Source organism: Dromiciops gliroides, chromosome 2 (genome assembly GCF_019393635.1).
Source record: "Dromiciops gliroides isolate mDroGli1 chromosome 2, mDroGli1.pri, whole genome shotgun sequence".
NCBI classification, from domain to species: domain Eukaryota; kingdom Metazoa; phylum Chordata; class Mammalia; order Microbiotheria; family Microbiotheriidae; genus Dromiciops; species Dromiciops gliroides.
In genome coordinates, this window is record NC_057862.1 from 602,703,565 (window position 1) to 602,731,060 (window position 27,496).

The window sequence follows — 27,496 nt, forward strand, 5'->3', positions numbered from 1 at the left end:
TTTGAACTCAAGCCTTCCTGACTCCATGCCCAGCAGTCTACCTACTGTGTCATTTACCTGCCCCCTAAAATAGTATATGTCAATACTTTGAGAGTGACTCTTGGGGCAGCTAGGTGGCACAGTGGATAAAGCATCGGTCCTGGATTCAGGAGGACCTGAGTTCAAATCAGACCTCAGACACTTGACACTCACTAGCTGTATGACCCTGGGCAAGTCACTTAACCCTCACTGCCCAGCAAAAAGAAAAAAAAGAAGAAAAAAGAGAGTGACTCTCAGTTCAGGCATTTACCCATCAACTTAAAGAAGTCATTTAACTTCTGAGCCTCAGTTTCTTAATATGTAAAGTGGACAAAAAACCTGGGGTTGCTTTGGGGAAAGCATTCTGTAAATCCAAAAGCATCAATAAAAATGATTTATTAAGTGACAAAGTTTCTTACAATGAAGTGTTTTATTAGCAAACAGGTTAATAAAAGGATTCCTGTATAGGACAATCTGGAGGAAAGAAAAGAGGCTAGAGACTTGCCAGGTTTCTTCTTGCCACCCAAATAAGTCTTGAATAGTTTGATAACAAAATCATGAAATTCCTTTTAAATAAGAATTTTTTCCCTCTAAATACACCTATATGAGTAAATGTTTTAGGATATAGAAGAATAGTATTATATAAATAGAGCTTTTTTTTTTTTTTAGTGAGGCAGTTGGGGTTAAGTGACTTGCCCAGGGTCACACAGCTAGTCAGTATTAAGTGTCTGAGGCCAGATTTGAACTCAGGTACTCCAGAATCCAGGGCCAGTGCTCTATCCACTGTGCCATCTAGCTGCCCCAATAGAGCTTTTTTTAATAATAAAATTCTCAGTCAAGAAAATCAAAGCATATAATACACAAAACCCAGCTGATTAACAGACAGAAAACTGAAGCATAAAAGGTTAAGTCCTCTGCCCATGCATCCTTGTGAATCAGTAGCAGAGCTGGGACTTTAACCCAGTAGTCCATACTCTGTAGCCTACATTAAATACAATCAAGCTCTGTCTAACTTCACACATAGAACACAAGCCTTTTATACCTTTAAAGCAGCAGAATTTGCTTGTTCATCCACAACACCTTTCTTTAGGACCTGGTTCTGAGCTCGAAGCTGAAAATATAAAAAGTATTCATTAATTCCAAATGCACATAAGTATGAAAATAATTTATAATTTGTTTCAAGAATGTTTTCGAAAGAAACTAAATACTGGATCTTTCAAATACAGAATCATAAATACTCAGTATACACACAGACACACACACACACACACACAAATGCAAAAAACCTCAATGAATTTGCTAGTTTCTTTTTAGTTCTGACGAACCAATTGTCATTTCCTTTACAATTCTTAGTTTACCAACTCTTCAATTATATCCATAAGGTTTCTATTGTATAATGAACAAATTACATCATTCTAATAGGATAAAGCACCCAAAATAGATATGCTAGTGTGCCTATAAATGTAATTGTTCATACAAACTGAGAAATATTTATTTGGTGCTTACTATTTCTAAGATAACATGTTTGGATACTGTAGAATCATAGATGCAGAGATGGAAGGAACCTTAGAGATAGGTACAAAAGAGGTATCCTCAAGGAGTCTTACAGTGTAGCTAGGGAGACAGGATATATACTGATAACTAACAATACATATGTGTTTTTTTAAATGGTATATATGGTGAGTATATATAGGAGTTCAAAAGAGGAAGAAACCAATATGGACTAAATTGGGTAGTCATGGAAAAGGTAGAAATTGAGGAATTGAGAGGAATGGTAGAATGCAGATAATGAGAGGCAAGAGAAGGGCATTCAACCACAATGAGAGAACAAGAACAAAGACAATGTGTTTTATTCAGTTTGGCTGAGGCACAAAAATCAAGTGCTTAGAGCCATGGGAAATGAGCATTAGAATTCTGGGAAATCTTTGACCCAGCAATACCACTTTTGGGTCTTTTTCCCAAAGAGATCATGGAAAAGGGAAAAGGACCCACATGTACAAAAATATTTATAGCTGCTCTTTATGTGGTGGCAAGGAATTGGAAGTTATGGGGATGCCCATCAACTAGGGAATGGCTGGACAAGTTGTGGTATATGAATGTAATAGAATACTACTGTGCTGTAAGAAACGATGAGCAGGAGGAGTTCAGAGAAACCTGGAGGGTCTTGGGTGGGCTGATGATGAGTGAGATGAGCAGAACCAAAAGAACATTGTACACAGTATCATCAACATTGTGTGTTAATCTACTGTGATGGACTAGATTCTTCTCACCAATGCAATGGTACAGAAGAGTTCCAGGGAACTCATGATAGAAGAGGATCTCCAAATCCAGGGGAAAAAAAAAAAATGTGGAGTGTAGATGCTGATTGAACCATACTATTTCTTTTGTTTTTGGTGCTATTGTTTTTCTATTTTGAGGTTTTTCCTCATTGCTCTGATTTTTCTCTTATAACATAACTAATGCAGAAATATGTTTGTTATTATATATATATATATATATATATATATAAACCTATATCAGATTACCTGCTGTATAGGGGAGGGGGGAGGGAGGGAGAAAAATCTGAAATTGGAAAGGTTGTACAAACAAAAGTTGAGAACTATCTTTACATGTAACTGGAAAAAAAATAAAATACTTTATTAAAAAAAATTTTTAATTAAAAAAAAGAATTCTGGGAAATCAAAGCATGTTCGTTTCTTTTTTTTTCTTTTTTCTTTTTTTTTTTAGTGAGGCAATTGGGGTTAAGTGACTTGCCCAGGGTCACACAGCTAGTAAGTGTTAAGTGTCTGAGGCCGGACCTGAACCCAGGTACTCCTGACTCCAGGGTCGGTGCTCTATCCCCTGCACCACCTAGTTGCCCCATGTTCTTTTCTGAGGAACTGAAAACTTAAGATATGGCCATTCCTAAGTCTCCATAGATCCACTTTGTCATTTGGAAAACAAAGGATAGAAATGCTTCTTTGTTCCCAAAAAGAACCAAGAAATTGTAAAATATTGAAGAATGAAGTTGAGACTCCACAGAAAACTAGAAAAAGTGATAGAACAGGGAATTAAAGCAGAATCTTAAAAGAATAAATTAAAAGAATATGGTGGGGGCAGCTAGGTGGCACAGTGGATAGAGCACGGGCCCTGAAGTCAGGAGTACCTGAGTTCAAATCCGACCTCAGACACATAACACTTACTAGCTGTGTGACACTGGGCAAGTCACTTAACCCCAATTGCCTCACTAAAAAAAAAAAAAAAGAATATGGTGACTTCTATCTATAAAAACAACAATGTACATTTGGTTTGTGCCAGCCATGTTAGTTTGTGTTAAATGATCGTATCTGTATGTGATCAATGCCTAAAGTGTTAAGAAATTGAAAGAAGATTAAAAAATAGTGAAGTCTCCAGCAATCTGACAAAGTCTAATCTGAATAATCGAGGCATAACTAAGTCCAAACTTCACAGCAAATGTTTTACATAATCATACATGTATAACCCAGATATGATTGTGTGCCACCTCAGGGAAGGGGAGGGAGGGAAAAAGGGATAAAAATTGAAACGCAAAACTACAAATAAAATTTTTTATTACAAAAAAAACCACACCAAACTTTATAGCAATGAAGGAAAGACTGAAACATAAGACTGACACTACTCTTCCAAATGCCAAAATTCAATCTACCAACCAGTATTTACTAAATATCTATTTTGTACAAGACATTTCTAAGTACTTTAGGGAGACTACAGAAAAGAGTGAAACAGAGACCTTGCCCACAAGGAGTTTATAATCCAGGTGAATGGACATATACATATGAAAAAGATACATAGGGAAATGAGTCCAAGAGAAGGGACAAGATCCCCAAAATTAAAGTTTGAAGATATGCAGAAACAATTTTTTATTCCAATGAAACAGAAAAAGAGGCTAAAATAAACAATGTGGATGGGATACACAGGGAAATCAACTGCCAAATTAGATTTTTTAAAAAACATGTATAAAAGTTGGAAGGACAGGTAACAAAAAGTGAATACAAAAGCACAGCAAAGTCTAATAATAATAATAATAATAATAGCAGCTAGTTTAAGATTTATAAAATGCTTTACAAATATTATCTCAGTTGATCCTCACAACAATCTTAGAAAGTAGACTGAGGCAGACAGAAGTTAAGTGACTTGCCCAGGATCACACAACTAGTAAGCATCTGAGGCTAGATCTGAAAGGGATGTTCCTGACTCCAGGTTGAGAGCTCTACCCACTTTGTGATTCAGCTGCCACAAGGCAGCTGCAATTGATAAATTTCTGGGACTCAGAAATGCTGAAGTTCAGAATTAATCAAGGCTGGCATTAAATTCTAAGGAAAAGAGGAAAATTATTTTAGCTATCTAAAGGGAAAAAAGGATCAAAGGAAATCTAGAACCACTGCTTTTAAAATGAGAAAATAAAAATATACAGATTTCTTAACTTTTATTTTACTTCATATGCTTTTTCTGCAGAGAGAAATTATGATTGTACTGGAAAGAATATAATGAGAGCTAATAGGGACTTGTAATCCAAGATAAAATAAGAAGATAATAAGAGGGTGATTGGCTGCCCTGGTTGGTTTTAGGTCACCAGGCTCAACTGAAAGACATCCTAGCAGACTAAAAAAAATCTGGCAAATGTGATTCCTGAGCCACCATCAATGAGCTTATAAACATAGTGAATATAGGCCATAACACAGGATTACAAAGAGGTAAATACCGTTCTGATTTTAAAAGAGAGAGAGAATGGAGAATGCAAAACTGAAGTCAGTAAGTCTGACTGACACATTTCAGGAAGAGCTCTGACAAACCACAGAACATAAGGACAAGTGGGATGGTGAAGGACCTTGGCCCATGCCATATACTCAAGTATTAGCTTAAGAAATCGGGGCTGGGAAAAAAAAAAAGAAATCGGGGCTGTTTAATCTGGAGGGGGAAAAAAAGGCTATGGGGGGACATGATAGCTATCTTCAAGTATCTAGAGGGAAGGGGTATTAGATTTCATGTGCTGGGTATAGAGAAAACTAGGATCAAAGGATGAAAACTGAAGAGGAGATTTAGACCTAATAGAAGGAAACCTTCCTTTCAACAGAGCTATATAAATGTGGAATGGGCTGCACTAGGAGGTAAGCCCCCACCCCCTTAATAGAGGTTTCCAAGAAGAGGCTGGATAACAATTTGACAAGAATGTCAGAAGAAATTCTTGTTCATATACAGTTTGAACTAGAAAGCTTCCAAGGTTCTTTGCACAGATCCTAAGATTCTGTGAAATATCATAATCATAGCAATAAAATCTGATCACTCTTTAAACATGCTAACATGGTTAATGAAAAGAAAATGAATAAAATAGAACATATTACAAAAGCCTTCTTTACCTCATCAGTGTTTATGGATTTGATTTAATGCAATAGTTTAGATGCCCTTTTATGATACACTAGATAAGGGGCCAACAAACTACAGCTCATGGACCATAGCCAGTCCACAGCTTGTTTTGGTATGGCCCGTATGCTAAGACAAAAACCACTCTTAGTTCATCCGCTATACAAAAACAGAGTGGAACAAATTTGGCCCATAAGCTATAGTTTGCCAACCCTGCACTAAATTATGTTGCAACAGAAAGTATGGAGAACAAGTCCTTTAACTCAAACTCCTTCCAAATACTGTAGCTGGGGCCACTAGGTGACGAAGTGGAAAGAGTGATGGCCCTGGAGTCAGGAGAACTCAAGTTCACATCTAGTCTCAGACATTTACTAGCTGTATGACCCCAGGCAAGTCACTTACCTCAGTTGTCTCCAAGCAAACAAACAAACAAAACAAAACACCAAATACAACAGTCATTAAAGGACACAACTGACAATTTCTTTTACTATATTGTGTTCTCTTGTTTGGCATATAGGGATACCCGATAGTGTCCAGTCACTATAACTGTACTTTTTAATCTTACAACATTTGATAAGTCAGCATCACTATGAGCATTAGTCCTCTCTGTGCCTCCATTTCTTCATCTGCAAAATGAAGGACTTAAAACATGATTTCTAAGAACCCTTACAGCTCTTCATGTTATATTTAGCACTTAAAACATTTCACAATATGGCCCCTTCCTACCTTTTAAGACTGCTTCCATTTTGCTCCCCTCTAGGAATTCTACAATCTAGCTCCACTACTTACTTTTCATTCCTCGAACACAACACTCCACCTCCCAACTCAATGCTTTGCACTGGCATGCCTAGCATGCTCTCATCCTCCACCTCCAATTCCTGTATCTTTGGCTTCCCTTCAAAACTCAGCTCAAATTCCATATTCTACAAGACATTCTGGATTCAGGGTCCCGCCATCCCTGAGATTATCTTTCGTTTACAATGTACAGATCTTGAATGTACAGTTATTCACATCTTTGGGACTCTGGCACTTAGAGAATGCCTGCCACAAAGAAGCACTTAAATTCTGGTTAACTAAATTACTAACAAAGAAAGGTTAGCATATCCCTATTACCTGTGCATCAAGAATACCACCAAGTCTATAATATCCTTCTGGCTTTTCACCAGCTTCTTTTTGAAAAACTGATTAGTTCTGCCCCTGTTTTCCTATCCCTTCTTCAAGTGAGATAAAATGCATAATCCTAAATAGAAAGCAAGGCTATTTCCAGACTCTGCTGCTACTTCTTCAGCAGAGAAATCTTCTTGTCCAGGTTTTTTGTTTGTTTCAGGGCACCTCCTCACTGACCAGATCTGTGTGTGAGCTGTTTTCCCAAGAACAGCAGGAAACCATACTGAGCTATTCACAAGCTCTCCCAATTTCACAAAATCTCATCCTCAGAAGAGATCGTGGAGGCCAATTTGTCCAATCTAGACCATAAAAAGAATTCCCTCTCCAATATACATGAAAAATGTGGGCACCCAACTTTTCCTTGAATATTTCCAGTGAGTGAAAACACAACTCACTGAGGCAGCCTCTGCCATTTCCATACAATGACAATTATGGAAAAAGATCCTCCTTACTTACGGAGAACTTCAATTTTCCTCACTGTAACTTCTACCCATTTCTCCTAAAGCTGACCAAGTTGATTCCCTCTTCTATATAAGTCCTTCAGGTACCCGCAGGCAACTATTGTGTACAATAAATTCTTTTTCCCGAGTAAACATTCCAGGGCCTTCAAGCCATTCTCATACAACATCTGTGGCAGGATGGCTTGTCAGGGAATTCATCCGGAAACAGTGAGTTTGGGATGGCTCCTCCTTCAACAACCAAAGCTGGGCCCTCATCCACTTAATAGGTTGTTGGAGAGTGAAGCCCTTCCCCGAGAGAAATTTAAGATGGTAATACATCATCCACTTGGTGTTACTTTAGGTTATCCTCATTTCTGAAGAATGAAGGTATCAGAGGGCATCACTGATGAAATATAGGTTATCAAACAACTCTGAACTCAGGAAAAAGCGGTGGCAGGCACTCGCTAACATTTGAAAAAATTCAGATATTCTTTCTCCCATGGTCTGGGAAAACTCTCACCTTGTCTTCCACTTTTAGCCACTGATGAAGATAGTCTATCCTTAACTTATCACTTCAAGGGATAAGATCGTCAACTGGTTAAGACAAAATCAATTAAAATCATTTCAATAACCTGAACTATATCTTTATCTGGAGTAGAGCTCTATGATATTCTGTCCCTAGTCCTTTTATTTGAAGGATTCTTATTACAAGACTCTTAAAGAGCTATGATTAGAACATTCAAGGTAGTGATTATAGGAACAGCTAAGTAACTAACTCATTCAGAGCCTCAAATAGACTGTAGGTCAACATCATTTTAAGATGTCAGAAACTCTAGATATTACAGACTACTCCATGTAGTAGAGTGGAAAAGGTGATGGAAAAGGAGTCAGGAAACCTGGAGTTGGGCCCTAGCTCTGCTACATATTACCTGTGAAGCCTTGGGAAAATCATTTAACCTCGTGAGGCCTCAGTTTCCTCATCTGTAAAATGAAAAAGAGCATGATGTAGTGTAAAGAGCACTGGATCTGCAATCAGAAGACTTGGGTTTGAATCTCCTGGCTCTGCTTCTTACTATTTGTCTGACCTTTCTGAATCTCAGTTTCCTCATTTGTAAAATGAATGACATGGCCTAGACAATCTTTAAAATCCCTCCTAAAAAATATAATCCTATGATATCCTTGTCTCTGACATCAAGCAGCTGTATTTAACCCTATGGGCCTCAAGTCCTTCATCAGCTGTAAAATTATGGGCTGGACAAAATGGTCTCTTGAGGTTCGTTTTTTTTTTTTTTAACTGAAATTCTGTTATTTTAAGGCTTTAAGTGTCTGGAAAGAAATATGTGATATCAAAACTCTAACCCTATCTTCTCAAACATCAACCAACCTATAATCACAGGTTAAAAATCTTCCTAAAGGCAAGGTCCTCCCAAAGACAAATTTAAGAAACAAGAAAGACTCCTGGAAAAATAATTGAAGTTCAATTTCCCTAATGTTTTTCCCTGATCTAAAAGGAGTTTTGAAAAGAGGCATCTTATTCTAACTACAAACATACTACTCCATAAACACCCAAATAGCTCTTGCCTCAGGACAACACAAACATTTGAAAATATTATACAACCTGAAAACTTTTTGGAAGGACACCAATGGGTCCTAGTAGGAATGTAGATGCTCCAGCAAAAGAGCAGGCTGAAAATTGAGGATCTTCAACTGATTTAGTAAAAAGAAAAACACAGGCTTTCTGCTGCAATGGAAATAGACGAAATCAATGGATTGGACACAAAATCAGGTGTGAAGCCGGTACTTATTCTTGGATCTACTACAGTTTCTTCACGGATCCAAATAATGACTGAGGAATTCCCCTGTTCTGTCTTCAGACCAGAAAACTCTTCTGAAAATGCACTCTTGAAATTTATCAATATTCTCTTTCCTAAATGGCCAAAGTGGCATTTTCCTCAGTCTTAATTATCCCTGATCTTTCTATAGCATCTGTCTTTGACCACCCCTTTTTCTATAAACTCTCTCCCCTTGCCTTACAATGCAAGGTTTCCTTTTAGTTCCCTGATCAATTATTTGTCTGTTCTTGGCTAGCTCGTCAAGGGAATAACTGAAGGTTTAGTGTTTGGTCCCAGTGGTCTCTCTTTATACTCTCTTCCCTGAGAAACCAATTATTCTCACAGCTACAACTATTATCTCTAAAAAGATGACTCCCAAATCTTTATCTCCAGCCATGACTTTTTATCCCCAGACATATATCCAACTACATATTGGATATTTTCACTTAGCAGTACTCCCCTCACTTCAAGTGGCTTAGATAATCTCACAAACAGCAACGCCTCTCTGACCACCAGCCCTACTTCTAGCAAAGCGCTCAATACCATCAAGGGAAATAACTCCTGTGGAAAAAAAAGACTTCCATTTCAACTATCACAAACACCCAAAACTGACAAATTGCCACCAGTGAACAGGTAATGCCAAGAGCCAGATAAATAGCAGTGCCCCATGAGACTACTAGCCCACCTTCTAGTGGGCTAGTAGTGACAGTCCAGGACATGCAGTGACAGTCCAGGAAAGGATTGCTAAAGCATAAGGGGTCTGCCATCTCTGCCAACACCAACACCAACCGATAGTCAACTACACCATCAACTACCATGGACAATCGGGTTAAATCCCAAAGTCAGAGACAGAGAATCACTATCCCCACCTCACACTAAGCCCTGCAGACACAGACCAGAAAAAGCAATGCCTTCTGCAGGTGCTGCAGTCCCAACCTCCTCAGAAGCCACAGCTACGAAAGATCTGGAAAAGAAAGTTCTTACCACTGTCAAATGGTTCAATATCAGAAACCAAAATGGTTTTTATTAACGAAAGTGACATTAAACAAGATGCGGTGCCATCTGCTTTGCCCTTGCACCCTGCACTCAAGGGCCCTTCCATATAAAGTGCTGCTGAAATCTCAGATATATGTTGTCTCCCCCATTAGAATATGAGCACCTCAAGACCAGAAACTGTCTTGCTTTTATATTTGTATCCCCAGAACTTTACACACTGCTTTAGTGCTTACTAAATGTTCTTCCTTTCATTCATTCATTCATTCATTTTATGTGCTGCAGATATTCAACATGTCAAATTCAGCATCTTTCCCTTCCAAAAGTAGTTTCCTTCCTCCTTTCCTGATCTCTCCAGCTGCTTGTGCCCCGTTTAGCACAGTCCCTAGGACAGAGGAAGTACTATAAATGCTTATACCCTCCTCTTTCCACCCACCACCCAAAATAAACCTATATTCATTTTGTACATAATTATGTGTAAACAGGTTGCCATTCCCAATAGAATGGAGGTTCCTTGAGGGGAGAAACTGTTTAAAATTTGTCTTTGTATGCTCAGTACCCAGCAGCACCTGGCACATAGGAGGTACTTAATAAATGCTTGCCTTACTTTTGTCAGAAGAACTACCAACCAAACCTCAGAGTCATTTCTGAATTCTCCCTCACATCCTAAACTCCAATTAAACACATAAGCTTGGCCTCCTTCCTCCTGTGATAACCCTTTCATCTTCACATTTACAACACTCTACTCTAGGGTATATCACTCTAAGATTACTGCAATAGCTGTTTCTCACTGTTCTTCCTGCTTTCATTCTCTCCTCTAGCTAATATACCTGTACAACACATAACCAACAGATGAAACTTTCTGAAATACCACTATCATTATGTCACTCTTCTGCTCTAAAACCTTCTATTACTCCCCACAGTCCACAGGATAAAATCCAAACTCCTTAGACTTGAATAGCCTTTTGATAATCCTACCACTGCTAATAAGAGTAAACCTGGTAAAGTTTTAATCATATTGCTTCCCCAATCAAAACCTTCACTGGCTTATAGGCCAAACAACATGGCCTGATATTCCAGACCCCATCTTACTTTTCTAATCTACAAAAAGAAGTACATGACTTCCCATCATATACTCTCTACTCTGGACATGCTAGTTCCAAAATATGCCTTGTGCTTTCCTATCTCTGTTCCTTAGTTCAAACTATTCCCTCCACCTGAAATGTTCTTTTCCTTTCTTTCTCAAAATTCTACCCATTTTCAGAACCCTACCCAAATTCCACTTCTTCCATTATCTTCCCCAAACCCACAGCTGGAAGAAAATTCTTCTTCCTCTAAATTCCCACAGGATTTTGTAAATCACTCCTTTATGTCTCTTCACATCCCACACGATATAGTTATTTATGTTTTCATCATATCTCTATCAGGTTTTAATTAGTGTGAGGAAGGGAGGAGGAAAAAAATCTTCATTTTTGTAACCCCCAAAGGGCAGAGCAGAGAGAGAGCATCATGCAAAGAACAGGCATAAATTAAAATTTGTTATATGACACACCAGGCCAGGACCCTGTTCAACCTTGTTTTCCAATATTCCTCACCAGCCAGTAAACAATCATTTATTAAGCATTAACTACGTTCCAGGCCCAACGGATAAAGACATAAAATAAACACAGTCCCAGCTATCAAGGAACTCACATCCTAATGGAGGAGACAATATACCAATAACTATATAAATACCAGATATATGCAATGTAAATGAATGGTGGTCTCATAGAGAAGGCACTAGCAGTGAGGGGAAAGGACTAGTATTCTGCAGAAGGGGAGATCTAAGCTGAGTCTTGAAGAAAGTCAGGGAAGTCAAAAGACAGAGGTGAAGAAAGCAAGGATTCCAGGCATGAAAGACAGCCAGTGAAAAGACACTGAGTTGAGCGGTGGAGTGTCACGCGGTGTATAAGGAGCAGCAAGGAGGCCAATGTCTCTGGATCACAAAGTTTATGGAGACGAGGAAAGTGTGTAAAAACACCAGAAAAGTAGGAAGGGGTCAGATTGTGAACCCTCTTTAATCTAGTTAGGTTCATCCAATCACCTCATTCTAAACTCTTCACTTATAAAGTTCCTGTTTCTCACCCAACCAACACAAAATGTCATCTCCTCTCCTTTAATAACAAATCCTAGCCAACTTTTAAATTCAGCTACAAGGCCCCATAACACCTTCCCCAAACTAATGACCTGTACTCTTCCTCCTATGTATTCTTTAGCTTTTTTTTTTTTTGTGGGGCAATGAGGTTAAGTGACTTGCCCAGGGTCACACAGGTAGTATGTGTCAAGTGTCTGAAGCCGAATTTGAACTCAGATCCTTCTGAATCCAGGGCCAGTGCTTTATCCACTACACCACCTAGCTGCACCCCCTCCTCTGTATTCTTAAAGCAGTTACCTTGTATGTTAGCATTAATCACATCCTGTCTTGCATCTTAACTTTCTAATGTGCATGTCTTGTCTCCTTGATGAGGCTAAAGTTCCTCCAGGTACATACCATGTATTTCTCTTTATCTTCCCTCTGCATCAAGTATTGTACAAGAGTCAGGAAGTGTTTTAATATAGTCAGTACCAAGTACTACACCAAGCAGAAATTCAATATATCTAAATGGTGTGTCAATAGAGTAATGAAACTTTAGTATGGTTGATTGAGTGTGGGTATTTTGTTTTTAAGATTCCAGCTTTTAAACCTCATTCCACATCTCTTCCTATACATTTGTTCCAGGACTGATAAAGGGATTTTTGGAACACCTTAAGAGCAAGTTTATAAATGAGAAGTTAATGAATCTCATTACTCTATTCACACCTTGCGAAGTATGTTGAAGTTATGTCGTTTCATTGTAGCTGGTGTTTTCAAGTAAAAAAAAAAAAGGAATTATCTAGTTTTGTAATGTGCCAGGTGGCAGTGAGATAGGAATGCTGAACCTGGAATCAGACTTAAGTTCAAATTCAGCCTGACATTTACCAGTGTCATGAGCCTGGGAAAGTCACTTAAATGTCAGCTTCCTCAACTCCCAGAATTGTTCTGAAAATTAAATGAGATATTTGGAAAGCACTTGGCTATACATGGAAAGCTTGTTCCTACACCCTAACATGGCTTTTTCACTTTGGCCAAAAAAAGTTTTCAGATTTTTCAAAACTACAAAGCAGAGATATTTTCCACCATTTAAGATATTGGGGGGGGGGGGGGCTAGGTGGCGCAATGGATAAAGCACTGGCCCTGGATTCAGGAGTACTTGAGTTCAAATCCAGCCTCAGACACTTGACACTTACTAGCTGTGTGACCCTGGGCAAGTCACTTAACCCCCATTGCCCTGCAATAAAAAAAAAAGATATTATGGGGAGCAGCTAGGTGGTGCAGTCACCCCATTGCCCTGCAAAAAAAACCCAAAAAACAAATTGGTCCTCACCCTGGGTGGGGCAGCTAGGTGGTGCAGTGGATAGAGCATCGGCCCTGGAGTCAGGAGGACCTGAGTTCAAATCCAACTTCAGACACTTAATACTTACTAGCTATATAACCCTGGGCAAGTTACTTAACCCCAATTGCCTCACTTTAAAAAAAAAAAAAGATATTATGGAATTCAGAGTTGGGGGAGTGGGGGGACAGTTAGGTGGCCCAGTGGATAAAGCACCGTCCCTGGATTCAGGAGAACCTGAGTTCAAATTCGGCCTCAGACACTTGACACTTACTATCTGTGTGACTCTGGGCAAGTCACTTTACCCCCGTTGCCCCACAAAAAAAAACAAAACAAACAAAAACAAAAAGAGAGTTGAGTGGGAACTTAGAGAAAAGTCATCTATTCAAACTCCTTCACTTGACTGATAAAGAATTTGAAGCTCAGAAAGTATAACTTGCCCAGGATCACATAGGTAGCTGAAAAATCAGGACTGTAAATCTGGGTCTTTTGACTATTGCAAATCCAGGGCACTTCCACTGTATTACAACTGCCTCATATTCAAAAGAATGTGATCCATATTCTGAAGGCAGTTCCCAAAAATGTTTGGGCAATGGTAGCATTGTCTTTTTCAAAATGTATAGTCCCTCAACTTGACTACTTTGAGGGAGACAAAACTCACTTGCAGGTTGAGTTCTGGAGTCCTATTAACTGCAGCCTATCGAGAGCCAAAAAGGACCTTAGAGAACACCTCTTCCAAACAGCCTTGTTAACCATGCTTGTTAAAAAATGGGTTGCTTTGCCTTCTTGCTTTTAAAGCAATTGGATGAATGAAGCAACCACAAGCTAAAGAATTCTGTCTCTGCATTCTCAGTACCGGGGTGCCTCACCCCCTGCACAAATGCAAAGGCTCCACGTCCCATGGAGGGAAGTCCGGGTTTAATCCTCATTGCAAATTCCTGAGGTCTCGCTACCCAACGTCCTCTGAATTAAGATTGATAAGGGGACTGTGGGCATGAAGGGGAACACCCTTCATTCAGCCCGCCGTTACACAATGAGCAGGGCGAGAAGCGTGACACACCGGACGGGGTCCCCATCTAATTTCATTCAACAAGTGGATGAGCATCTCCGCAGATGAACAGAGCTCCGCGTCCCCCGCACGGCTACGGGGCTCAGGAGCGGACCCAAGAGGGGAAAAGGCCCCGGTCTTCAAAGGGCTCGCAAGAGCTTCTCGCACTAGACCCGCCGAGACTCTGGATGTATCCAGTACTTCCACGCCCACTGGGGAAGGGACCACGAACATCCAGACGCCGGATCAATCGCCAATCCATCCCTTTGGGAAGGGTTTGCCTGGGGAAACTGAGGCAAAGGGCAAGGGAAGGCGAGCCACCTGCCCTCCTCCCCGAGCCCTCGAGGACAGAAGCCGGGGCTTGCAGGCAAGGAGGCGCCAAACTCTGCCTCCATCCTTCCATCCCCGGGGAGTCCCGGACCCCGCCCAGCACCCCCACCCCTCGCCCTGGGCTGCAGGTGCACAGAGCGCCGCGGGGATGGGGACCGCTCTGGGAGCATCCGCCCGCCTGCCTTGCCCGCCCCTCTCCCCGCGAAGCCGCCCTCGCCGCTGCCATGGCAACGGGGGGTGGCGGGGCCGGGGTCCCCCCGGGCGCCCTGCCGGGGGAGGGGGCAGAAGGGGAGGGCTGGCTACCTTCGAGTACTCCTGAGCCAGCTTCTGGTACTTCCCCTGAAGGTCCGCCGCGGCCATCGCGCCCCTCGCACAGTCCAGGCCGGGCTGCCCGGCCCCAGTGCCGTCCCCTCCACCCCCAAACCCCTGAGGCTCTCGCCAGCTCGGCTCCGCCAGCGCCCTCACTGGGCACCGGTCTCTCGGCAGGTACTCGCCGCCGCTTCAGCCGCCGCTGCCGCCGCGGAGCCTCCACTTCCGGGTTCGCCCGAAGGGAGAAAGGCGGGGAAAGAGCCTGAGAGGGGAGGGAGGTGGAGAAAGGGCGGGCTGACGTCGTGGGGGCCGCCGCGGAGCCCCGCCCCTCCACGTTGGGGAACGCCGGCGCGCAGCCTCGCCACCACCGGCGCCAAGAGGCTCCGCCTTTGGAGCCCCAGGGGGCGCCATCTTGACGCACGGCCCAAGATGGTGTCAAAGGCGAGGGCGGGGTGGGAGCTGGTAGAACCGGAAGAAGCGTATGGGAAGGGAGGGAGGGAAAAGGAAGGAGCGGAAGGAGTGAGAGAGACAGCCGGTGAACTCATCCATCCGCTCTTTGGTTTCCATGGCAACCACCCGGCAGCTAGAGGCCACCCGGCCTCTCTAGAGCCGGAAAGATACACCCCGTGATACATCCCGTCACGGGGAACGGCCCTCACTGCCTGCCCTTGGAATTTCCACAGCTAGAAAGACAGACCCCCTCCGCCGCGGTCTTTGCGCTTTAGGGTCTCTGTATAGCTTGTTTATGCGCACAGCTGTTCGCATGTCGCCTCCCCCATTAGATAGTGAGCTCCTTGGGAACAGGGTCAGCTTTTGCCTTTCTTAGATCCCCAGCGCCAAGCGCAGCCACACACCCAGAACCGGCCCAAGTATTTATTAACTGCCTTCCACACCCACCCCCAGGGCCTTGCTCAGAAAAGGAGTGGGTGAGGGGAGGTAACTTTAATAGACTTTGGGAAGGGAGGGGAAGTAATATATTAGACCCCCCTCATTCCATTTACAGTTTGTGCCTGCCGCTAAGTATTGTAGAAATTTGAGGCACATTCATGAAGAATGAAAGCAAAAACGGTGATATCTGAAATCTCTCTGGGCCTTTTTGCTTTAACTACCGCCATTGTCCTATGTGGTCCACTTCATGGTAGATATTTGGTCAATAAACATTTAATTAGTGCCTATTCTGTGTCAGGCACTGTACTAAGCGCCGGAAATGCAAATATGAAAAACAATACATCCCCTGTCCTTAAGGAGCTTATAATCTAATTGGGGAAGAAATGCAAAAGCTTAAAAGGGAAGGGATGCTACAGCAGCAGGGATCAGCCAGGGATCAAAGTTACCCCTTGGAAGAGAACAAAGAAGCCCTGAAGAGTGCTGTTGGGTAGGAAAGGAAGTGATGGCTTTCCTGGGCTGAAGTAGTACTGTAAAATGAAGAGGTTCACAGGGGCACGATTGAGAATCCCAAGGAGTTCAGTTGGATGGGAGATGACTGGTATATAACGCCTTGCCTCCCTTTTTTTTTGGGGGGGGGGGGCGGCAATAAGGGTTAAGTGACTTGCCCAGGGTCACACAGCTAGTAAGTATCAAGTGTCTGAGACCGGATTTGAACTCAGGTCCTCCTGAATCCAGGGCCGGTGCTTCATCCACTTTGCCACCTAGCTGCCCCCTCCTCCCTTCTTTGGAAAAACAAAAACCATGCCTCAGTAAATTCAGCCTTTCATCCTTGTTTGTGCTGGCAGATGTCCTAACCTTCCCATATCAACCTCATTGTATCTTTTCCTACCTCCACACAAAGCCAAGATTATCAGATTTCAATTTTTTTTCTGTAGCAAAGAAAAGCTACTGGTGAGGTGAGCCCTATGTGTAGAGAAAGTCCTGGATCTCACCTAAAAGAAAAGACTATATTTGAACTCTTCTCAGAGCCCTAAAGGCAGAGAGTGAGTCTGGTTTCAGGCCCTACAGCCTTGTGGCCCAAATCCCCCAGTAGGGGGGCCGCTCTGCACATGCTCTGAGGAAGCCAAGGCTCCTGGGCCTTAGGCCCAAGCAGGGCCTGAAGAAGGGCCTGGGTTTTGTGGGAGTCAGGCTGGGCTGGGAGATCACCTTGAGGCGCCTGAGGTGATCCCCACATGACTCAGAGCTCAAGCCCTGACTTAAGTTTTGTTATGAAAGGTTATGTTTACACAAGCACTGTTTAGTGGGGAATGGGGACATTCTTACTCCAGCATAGGGTTGGGGCCTAAGGCTGCAATCTGATTGGTTGGTAAATGGAGCAATCTGATTGGTCAAACCCCAAGTCAGGTTTTCTTTCTTGAAGAGTTATGTAGGTTAACACATTGTTCTGAGGAGGAGCTGACACTCTTACCCAGAATAGGTTATGGCCTAGTATCATAGTTTGTAGAATCTGATTGGTCAACTGGTACCTCCTGACTAGTTTCTAGCACTGTGATTGGTCCACTTGGTACAATCTGATTGGTTGTTATTGTTATGCTGTATGTTGATGAGGGAAGTATGTAAATGAGGGGTGGTGAAATTCCCTAATGTGATAAGGGGTATAAATAAAGGTGAGGGACCTCACTTCAGTGCACTCTCAGAAGAGTGCCTATCTTCTAGAAGATGAATAAAAAGCCTTCACTCACTAACTGCTACCTGCTTGGAATTTTTGAGCAGTGACCTACTAGCAACACTAGGGCTGCCAACACTAGAGCTGCTAACACTAGAGCTGTGCAACACTATGAGTGGTTAGCTGCATTTCTAACACACCCAAAATGAAACTCCCTGAAGTCTCTAGAGTAGCAAGGTGGAAATAGGTATATGATTGAAACTGCCAGATCCTCTCATATCTTCCTAGAGTCTTTTCCTTCAGCAACCTAAAGTGGGATTGGCTTCTTTCATCTTCTTTCCAAAGCTTCAGGCTCGCTTAAAGAGTCCTAAAGGGGAACTCTTCCAGGGGGAACTCCAACTCTTCAAGTCTCTTCAAGACCCCCACCCCCAAAGGAGGATTGGCTGAGAACTGAAGCTCTTGCCTCTCACCAGCTCTACCCACATCTTATGCAAAGCAAAGCCTTCATCTCCACCAATAAGAAGAGAATTCCATACCAATAGGCTTTGAGGCAGGGGTTATATTTCAGTGTTCAAACTTGAGTCCAACGGTGATAGTTGATTTGGAATTAACAGCAAGGCAATTTATTGGTTGTTGAGGGACAACAGAGTTGAAAAGAGTTAACTTGGTATGTGGTCTCTGGCAGAGTACTTCAGGGATCCTTTTTTGGACCTGTATGGCTCAAGATTTTTTTTTTTTATTGTCTTTGATGAAGGATAAATGGCAATTAAATTTGATTATTTATTAGCTTTGTAGATGGTATGAAACTGGGAGGTATAACCAAAAATCACAATAAGGACACAAAAATATCTCTACAGACTACATTCATGGACCAAATCAAATAAGATTAAATTTAATAAGGATACATATAAAGTTCTTTTCTGGGGTTAAAAAAAATCATTGCATAAGTAATGTGTCATATTTAGAAAATTATTCTTTGGACACAAAGTTTACAGAAACTTGCCCCTATCAGAAAAGTCAGATTATTTTTATTAAGTGCCACTCTAAAGGAGATGGAATTTTCCAAAGAAAATTAAGTTATTTTCTTGTACCCAATCTTATAAATAAATGGTTAGCCAGCAACAAAGTCATCTTTGTGTTTCAGAATCCCTGACACTGGTACCTCTCTAGAACCAAGATCTTCTGTGATTTCTAAAGGTGCCTGTAAACATAGAAAAAACTATTCACTTAGTCTCTCATGGTTCAAGTGAAAAAAGATCTGAAGGTTTTAGTGGATTGATAGCTCAACGGAAGTCAATAGTTGACTGGGTTTTCTTTGATCCACACTCATTATTTCGTTGGAGAGGGGAGATCCAATACAACTGCTCTATAATTTGTAACATTAGAGAGTTGCTTGAGAGACTATAAGGTCAAATGACTTGCCCAAGACACTCTGTGTGTCAGAGTTGGCACTTGAACGTAGGTCTTCCTAATTTAGGAGGCAACTCTCTACCCACCATACTCCAACACCAGTATGAAATGGCAGTCAAAAAACAATGCAATATTAATCTTAATTAATTGAGACATAATCTTGAGATTATGAAATTTGATAATGGAATGAAAGGCACTCCTGTTTTATGCAAAGACAGATGGGTTTATGGGAGGTATGATTGATGTCTGATGGACTATTGTGGGGAAGAGGTTTTAGAGTTGTTCTGCTTGGCCCAAAAGGGTAGATCTAGAAACAAGTAGAAGTTGTTTATAAAAATAGACTTTAATGAAAGAAAAACATTCTAACAATGAGATATCAAAAAGTAGAATGGGCTACATCTGGAAAACAATGGATTTCCCTTTATTACAGGTCTTTAAATAGAAACTAGATGACCACTTCTCAGGGATGGTTTGGAGGGAATTCCTATTCAGGTATGGGTTAAATTAGATATGATCTCTGGGAGCTCTTTCAGTTTTTAGATTTTTTTTTAATTCAGGAGCAATGGAAGAAAACTCTGCTTACATTAGAAAAGGTGTTCTTAGAGAGCAGGCATCAAATCAGCTTCTCTTGTTTTGTACATTGACCAGTCCAGAAGTATACTCTATGCAATGGTTACCAAATTCTTCTTGATGGTGGGACAGGTGAAATACCTATGTACTATAGACCTAACAAAAGAGAAAGAGAACTCCTTTTGGGTCCTAATTGTCTCAGCATGCAATTAACATAACTCACTGGCTAAACTATAGCATATCTATTATTTACTAACTACCATTAACAGTGTTAATACATTTCCTTTACATACTTAGGTTTTACTAATTACTAATTTACTAATTGCCCCTCTTCACCTGTATCTCTTAGTATCTCAAAAGTATTTCTTCAAATACTAATTTTTACAAGGAGTCTTTCCTGATTTCCTGCCCACCCTCACTCCCCCAGCTGCTAGTGCATATATACTTTGTATCTATTTGTTGTAAATTTTGCATATCACTATTTTACATATGTTTAAAATATGCACATGCCTGTTTTCTTCTAGGAAATAGCACTTATAAACATTTGAAAATAGTCGTTCATTTATATGTGAGGCATTTAATCTATAGAGGGTGTTATGGGAAAAATAACTCATCTTTAAATTCATGTGGTAGGTTACTACTGCCAAAATAAATCTACCACATGCAAAAATTATAGAGGCAAAAACCTAGGTTTTATTTTTCTTAAGCACAGGTTCAGGATTTAAAAAATAATAATAATCCTGAACAAAGATTAAGATTCTAAAGAGGCTTTTTATAGATAAAATTGTGTCAGAGTGACAGGGAAATAATTCTTTTACACATTGCAATCTTATACATACTTTTTTGTTATAAAAGTTTTAAAAAAGACAGATTCATAATCTCATTCTTCCTTCAATGTCATAAAGTTGAAAAAACTTAAACAGAATTATAATCTCACACATCCCCCAAGGAAACAAACCTAGTTAAAGAGACTATAATTAAACCAAGTCAGGTTAAGGTTCTCAACAGGCTGATGTAGACGGAAGATGTATATACCTATAGAGAATCCCTCCTCAAATAAGGTAAGTCGAATTACTTCAGGAAGCCTTGGCTCTTTTGGCTTCTTATCTGAGGAATGTTTGAGCCCTGAAGTAAATTTTCACATGCCATGGGACAGGTTTCAGCCAGTTCAATAACCTTCTAACTAGGAGAAACAGCATTGATCTCCCAAAACCAAATAATTGTGAGATTTAACTGTGAGATTTAAAATTGGATACTAGAGCATTAATCTCCCTTCTTTAACCTTTCCCTTAATTTATCTCCCAGACTAGTAAATGGAAGAAACCTCTGGTCTCTAGTTAGAGCTTTTATTGTTTGGTAGTTACAAGGTGATGTTGATTAGAGGGATAGGAAAGTAGAAATACAAAACAAATAGTCTTAAATCTAAACTTAGTCTATATTCCGTATAAAACTCACCAAAAGCCCAAGGCCACCTTTGCGGGGAGAGAGCCGAGTCAAGCACGTGCTGCTAACGGCGAGCCAGGCCGAGTCCAACTCCAGTCAGCGTCTCTCTGTGTGTCGCGCCAGTCCTCGGAGCAGGAAAGAGATCCCACTTCCATTCTCTCCTTGCCTTTTAAGCTCACACCCCGGAAGTGGAGTGCTTAGCAGCTGAGCTGGCATGCGTAGCCCATGCACGGCCATGGGTCTCCTCCCCGAAAGGGTGGTCCTTCAAAAACTGGCATCTTTCCGTATTCACTAACCGACTATTAAAAACTTTTTACCACATAATTAAATTAGTAAAAGGAAATCAAGAGGGGGCAGCTAGATGGCACAGTGGATAGAGCACCGGCCCTGGAGTCAGGAGTACCTGAGTTCAAATCCAGCCTCAGACACTTAACACTTACTAGCTGTGTGACCCTGGGCAAGTCACTTAACCCCAATTGCCTCACTTAAAAAAAAAAAAAAAAGGAAATCAAGAATCAAAAATTCTCATAATAAGGGTATATCTCCTCGTCTGGGAATTCAAGGATCCTTTGCAATAACTGCAGTCTGGCCCATAAATTGAGAACTGCTTATTTTAGTCATTTTACAGATGTCATAAACAAGGCATAAAGATAGGATTCTCCTTTTCCTGGCACAACTCAGCCATCTCTTAAGAGTCCTATGAAATTCATTCAGTCAAAATCTATCTAAGTCATTGTGGCTGTTTCTCAAGGAGTTCAATATCTGGCTCACTGTTTTCCTCTTCTCTCCAACTCTTGCCCTTATACTCGGGGATTTCAACATCTATATTGATTTTCCCTTAAACACTATAACCTCTCAATTCCTCAACTTCCTGAACTCCCCAGACCTACTTCACATTACTACACACAGGGATGGTCACACTCAGAATCTCATAATCACCCACAAGTGTCCCATTTCCATGGTCCAAAATTATTATCAGATAGCTCAGTCTGATAATATGCTGTCATTCCTTATTCCCCTAAATCTTATCCCTCTTAAACTAGTTTGTTGACCTCATCCTAACCTTCAATCTCTCTACCTCAGTACTTTCTCAAACTATTTCCCCAGCTCTGACTTTACTTTCCTCCCTAGTATATGTCCACCCTTTAGTTAACTAGCCAGTCAATCATTAAACATTTATTAAGTGCTTACTGGATGTCAGACACTATATTAAGCTCTGGAATACAAAAAAAAAATCAAAAACTGTTCCTGCTCTCAAGGAACTCACATTCTAATGAGAAAGGGAACATGTAAATATTTCAACTCCATATGGTTCTCTAATCTGGAATACCTTGTTCCCTTGTCCTATGCTACTGGCCTCCAAACCTTTCCTGATTACTCCTCCATTGACAATTTCTCCTCCTACACATAGAGCTGCTGAATGGACTACGTACACAAGTTGACTTGGTCCAATACAAATTTGTTTACTAACTGCTTGTGGGCCCTCAATATAGCAAAGCAATCTTTTTGTCTTTTCCCTAAATGATTTCCTGTCCCACTCAAGAGGCTAGTCCAAAACATTTTTTATTTCCTTAAATGTATCACCTCCCTTTCCTCTTGGCCCAGGATCTTATCTCATACTTTACTGAGAAAATAAAGGCCATTCTCCAAAAGCTCCCCTTTCATTTCCCTTAATCTCAAAATTTCTTGTCACAATCTCTCCATGCTTTTTTTTTTTTTTGCAGGGCAATGAGGGTTAAGTGATTTGCCCAGGGTCACACAGCTAGTAAGTATCAAGTATCTGAGACCAGATTTGAATTCAGGTCCTCCTGAATCCAGGGCCAGTGTTCTATCCACTGCACCACCTAGCTGCCCTTGTCACTCTCTCAATCTCTCTCTCTCTCCCCCCTCTCCCGCCCCCCATCCTTTCCTCCAGATAACAAGATGATTTTTCCTTACAGGGTTGTGATGAGGATTAAATGAGATAATATTTCCAAAGCTCTTAGCACAGTTCCTAGGATATAGTAAGCACCTAATAAATGATTGTTTCCTTCCTTATTTCCTTTATCCCCTTTCTCTAACTTTCAATCTCTTTCTATCTTCTGGTTTGTTCCTTGATGTCTTTGAACATATCCAAATGATTCCTATCTTTAAAAAAAAAATTATTGGATCCTCAGCTCTAATCTCTTCAAGCTTTGATCCTATATTTCTCTTCCCTTTCTCAACTATACTCCTAGCATCTTTTTCCTCTCCTCATTCTTTGTAGTCTGGCTTCTAACCTCATCCCTCAACTGAAACTACTCTCTCCAAGTTACCAGTGATTTCTCTGAAGCATTCCCTCTGACTCATTCTCCCAAATCTCATAGCTGAGTCCCCACAGGAAGGTTGCCTATTCCTTTCTTCAATTTTCTAGGGGTAACCTTGAGTGTTGCAGATATATAGTATTATTTCCCATGAGTCCTCATCCAGTCTACCAATTAACTAATTGTTGTTAGTTTATAAGAGAGTATTTATTGAGAAGATAGATCAAGGACAAAAGTTACAAATATATTTCCCAAACCAAGGACACACTCTCACCTCATCATACACTCAATACCTGGGGAAAGTGGACTCATGTTTAAAGTATTTGATACAAAACATTCTCTGCTCCAACACTCAATCTCTTGTGCATATACTCAGTCCCTGGGGAGAATAAGTTCAAACTCAAAGCAGAAAAGCTGTGAGGCACCTGTGTGAGGGAAATGTGTGGCCAAGTGGTATGCCCTGGCCCCAGGAGTCCTTTTCTTTATTCATAGAGTCTCCATCAAGTTCACTTCTAGGTGTGGTGCATCTGGTCAATTAATTGCTATTTTGCTCAGCTAGCTTCTTTGCTTAACTGGTTCCTTGAATTCAGAGTCCATTCACTGATTGACTGAATCAAGCAGATCTTCACAGCTCTATACTTATCACATGCAGCTAATAGTGCCACTAGCTTTACTGGGCTCTGCTACTCTGATGACTCTTCCAATTTTTAGAAACTCACTAGGTGGCAATCCAGTCCATTTCATCTCCAGAGAATCATTTACCTAACACCAGGAAAGAATAAACAGAACAGAAATAGGCACCATGTGCTCAGGAACACATGGTAGCCAGGTGAAGGAATAAGGCAGGTACAACTGTTGCCTCCTCTTCCTACCCAGAGACTTAACAGTTATTCCTTACTACAAGACACCAGGGAAGAGAAAAGACCAAAAAAAGGACTGAGGAAGAGGCATATCAATCCTTTTGCATATGATTTCAATTTCAGCTCTGATCTGCTGACCAGAAGTGTTTTATATGGAGGCAAGGGGGGAAGACATGTCTACACAAGCTAAATCCTTCATTATGCTTCTTAAATATCTTTTTTATGCTATGTCCAAGTATGCATCTTTTTGTTAATTGTTGAATGAGTTATGAGTGTCCTATTTTGGTCTAAAAATAAATCTAAACTAACAGGACTGGTTTGAGTCGAGCCTATCCATTACACCACCTTAGGTTCAACCTCCATCATTTCTCACTTAGACCAGGGCTTCTTTTTGCCCAAGAAATTTTTTTTTTGACTCTGGGCATATAGGTATATAAAATAGGTATACATAACCTTTTACTGTTGCCAAATTATTCATGACCCCAACACTCAGTTACATGACTCCATATGGGGTTGCAACCCACAGTTTAAGAAACTAGAACCTTGCTTCTTTTATGTGAAATACTTTATCCCATTCTACCTCTCCCTTTCCCCTTCTTCCAGTGCATTTCTCTCTCACCCCTTAATTTTAATTTTTTAAAGATATCATTCCTTCATATTCGACTCATACCTGTGCCCTCTGTATAAATATACTCCATCCACCTGCCCTAATAATGAGAAAGTTCTTATGAGTTACAAGTATCATCTTCTCATGTAGGAATGTAAACAGTTTAACCTTTTAATATCCCTTATGATTTCTTTTTCCTGTTTACCTTTGAATGCTTCTCTAGGGTCTTGTATTTGAAAGTCAAAATTTTTATTCAGCTCAGGTCTTTTCATCACAAATGCCTGAAAGTCCTCTCTTTCACTGAATTCCCATTTTTCCTCCTGAAAAATTATACTCAGTTTTGCTGGGTAGGTGATTCTTGGTTGCAATCCCAATTCTTCTGCCCTCCAAAATATCATATTCCCTGCCCTCTGATCCTTTAATGTAAAAGCTGCTAGATCTTGTGTTATCCTGACTGTGGCTCCACCATACTTGAATTGTTTCTTTTTGGCTGCTTGCAATATTCTTGACCTGGGAGTTCTAGAATTTGGCTATAATATTCTGGGAGGTTTTCATTTTGGGATCTCTTTCAGGAGGTGATCAGTGGATTCTTTTAATTTCTATTCTGCCTTCTGCTTCTAGAATATCAGGCCAATTTTCCCTGACAATTTCTTGGAAGATGATGTCTAAGCTCTTATTTTGATCTTGGCTTTCAGGTAGTCCAATAATTTTCAAATTATCTCTCCTGGATCTATTTTCCAGGTCAGCTGTTTTTCCAAGGAGATATTTCACACTGCCCTCTATTTTTTTCATTCTTTTGGTTTTGCTTTATTGTGTCTTGATTTCTCATAAAGTCATTGGCTTCTATTTGCTCAATCCTAATTCTTAAGCAATTATTTTCTTCAGAGAGCTTTTGTATCTCCTTTTCCATTTGGCTTTTCAAGTTGTTGACTTTTTTAAATGACCCTCCTGCATCACTCTCATTTCTCTTTCCATTTTTTCCTCTACTTCTCTTACCTTATCTTCAAAGTCCTTTTTGAGTGTTTCCATGGCCTGAGACTAATTCATATTTTTCTTCTGAGGGTGTATTTTGATCGTCCTTGTCACCAAAGAAACTTTCTAGTGTCCACATTTTTTTCTGTCTGCTCACTTTGCCAGCCTATTTCTTGACTTTTAACTCTTTCTTAGAGCTTATGGAGTGGAGGGGAAGATGGGGAAGTTGTGGGGAGTGAGCGAGCCTTACTCTCATCAGAATTGGCTCAAAGAGGGAATAACTTATACACTCAATTGGGTAATCTATTTAACCATGCAGGAAAGTAGGAGGGGAAGGGGATAAGGGTTGAGGGGTGAAGGAAGGGAGGGCAGATTGGGGGAGGGGGCAGTCAGAAGAAAAACATTTTTGAGGAGGCATAGGGTGAAAGAAGAAAGAAAATAGAGTAAATATCATGGGGAGGGAAGAGGATGGAGGGAAACATAGTTAGCAATAGTAACTGTGGAAAAAATTTTGAAGAAGAGGCAAAAGCAATGTAAGATAATGGTGATGGTGATGGTGATGATGATGATACTCATGTATAACTTATGTTGAATTGCTTGAGCTCTTGGGAGGGGGGGGAAGGAAGAAGAGAATTTGAAACACAAAAGATTTTTTTTTAATTGATGTCAAAATTTGGTTTTACATGTAATTTGGGAAAATAAAAATTCTAAATTTAAAAATAGTCAAATTGAAATTGAAGAAGCTAGGACCTATTTTAAGTATCTCCCTACTCAAATCCATCCCCCACAAAGCTTCCAAAGTGACTTCCCTAAAGCTCAGGTCTGACCATGTCACCATACTTAACTCAATAAACTCCAGTGGCTCCCTATTGACTCTTTGATAGAATATAAACTTGTCTGCTTTGGCTTTAAAGCCCTTTTAAAGTCCTCCATGACCAGGCTTCAAACTGTCTTTTCCAACTTAAATATATATATCACTCATCTTCCTGCACTATATAGCCCAGCCCAAGTGACCTTGATGTGGGCTGAATTTGGGGTCAAATTGATCATGAGTTGTCCCAAAAGAATTACAAGACTCAGTGAGTCAGTTTCCTAAGTTTTATTGCAATACTTTGGGTGACCACAGGGAGAAAAACAGAATAGTGGAAAGGTATCTCTCAAATAATAAAAGAAAAGACAGTTATATTTATAGTATAGACAAATTGATTTATCAGTCTCATAATAATCTCCACCTTGGGGAGGTACAAGGTAGGACTTATCCTAATTTGGAGTTCCTGGGGTCCTAAGCCAACCCCTGAGACAGGTACCTTTTTATATGGAGGTGTGTTTTGGGGGTTTACACATCATAAGGTGAATCTGGGGACAAATTTGACCTTTTCTGCGCATGTCTCTTTCTGATTCCCATGGCTAGTTTCAAAACACCTCCATTTTTCATTAGAATTTCTATACCCTTGTCATTTCCTTTATTGTTATATGACCTGACCCTTTATGGTCCCGTTATGGGTACTGATCACTGTAGGTATGATAACCTAACATAAATTATCCATTAACTGGGGTTTAACTCCCTTTTGGAGCTAATATCTAAATTAGAACTTGGGTCTTAGGTTCTTCTGTTAACCCTTTTTTCACCTCCTAGCATCAACCTCTCTATACCATATGCAGCATTCCATCTCCCATTTCTGTGTCTCTGCATTGGCTCTCTCCATACCTAGAATACACTTCCTTGTCATCTCCACTTCACAGAATCCCTCACTTCAAGTCTCAGATTCATCATTCTTGATCCCTCCAACTATAAGTGCCTTCCTGCCTATGTTTTACTTATTTTGTATTTGA

At 40.7% G+C, this 27,496-nt stretch overlaps 1 protein-coding gene and 1 pseudogene across 2 annotated transcripts in view; one reads left to right on the plus strand and one right to left on the minus strand.

Moving 5' to 3' along the window:
* PPP1R21 (protein phosphatase 1 regulatory subunit 21) overlaps positions 1–15,238 on the minus strand; it is a 92,029-nt gene extending 76,791 nt beyond the window's left edge. For both annotated transcript variants that reach the window (XM_043988521.1, XM_043988520.1), the window contains exons 1-2: positions 14,960–15,238; positions 1,061–1,129 (exon numbers count right to left, since the gene is read on the minus strand). In XM_043988521.1, coding sequence (XP_043844456.1) covers positions 1,061–1,129; positions 14,960–15,016 — 126 coding nt within the window. In that variant the 5' untranslated portion in view covers positions 15,017–15,238. The remainder of the gene's footprint in view (positions 1–1,060; positions 1,130–14,959) is intronic.
* Positions 15,239–16,260: 1,022 nt separating this feature from the next.
* Positions 16,261–27,496, plus strand: part of LOC122739358 — a 40,999-nt pseudogene continuing 29,763 nt past the window's right edge.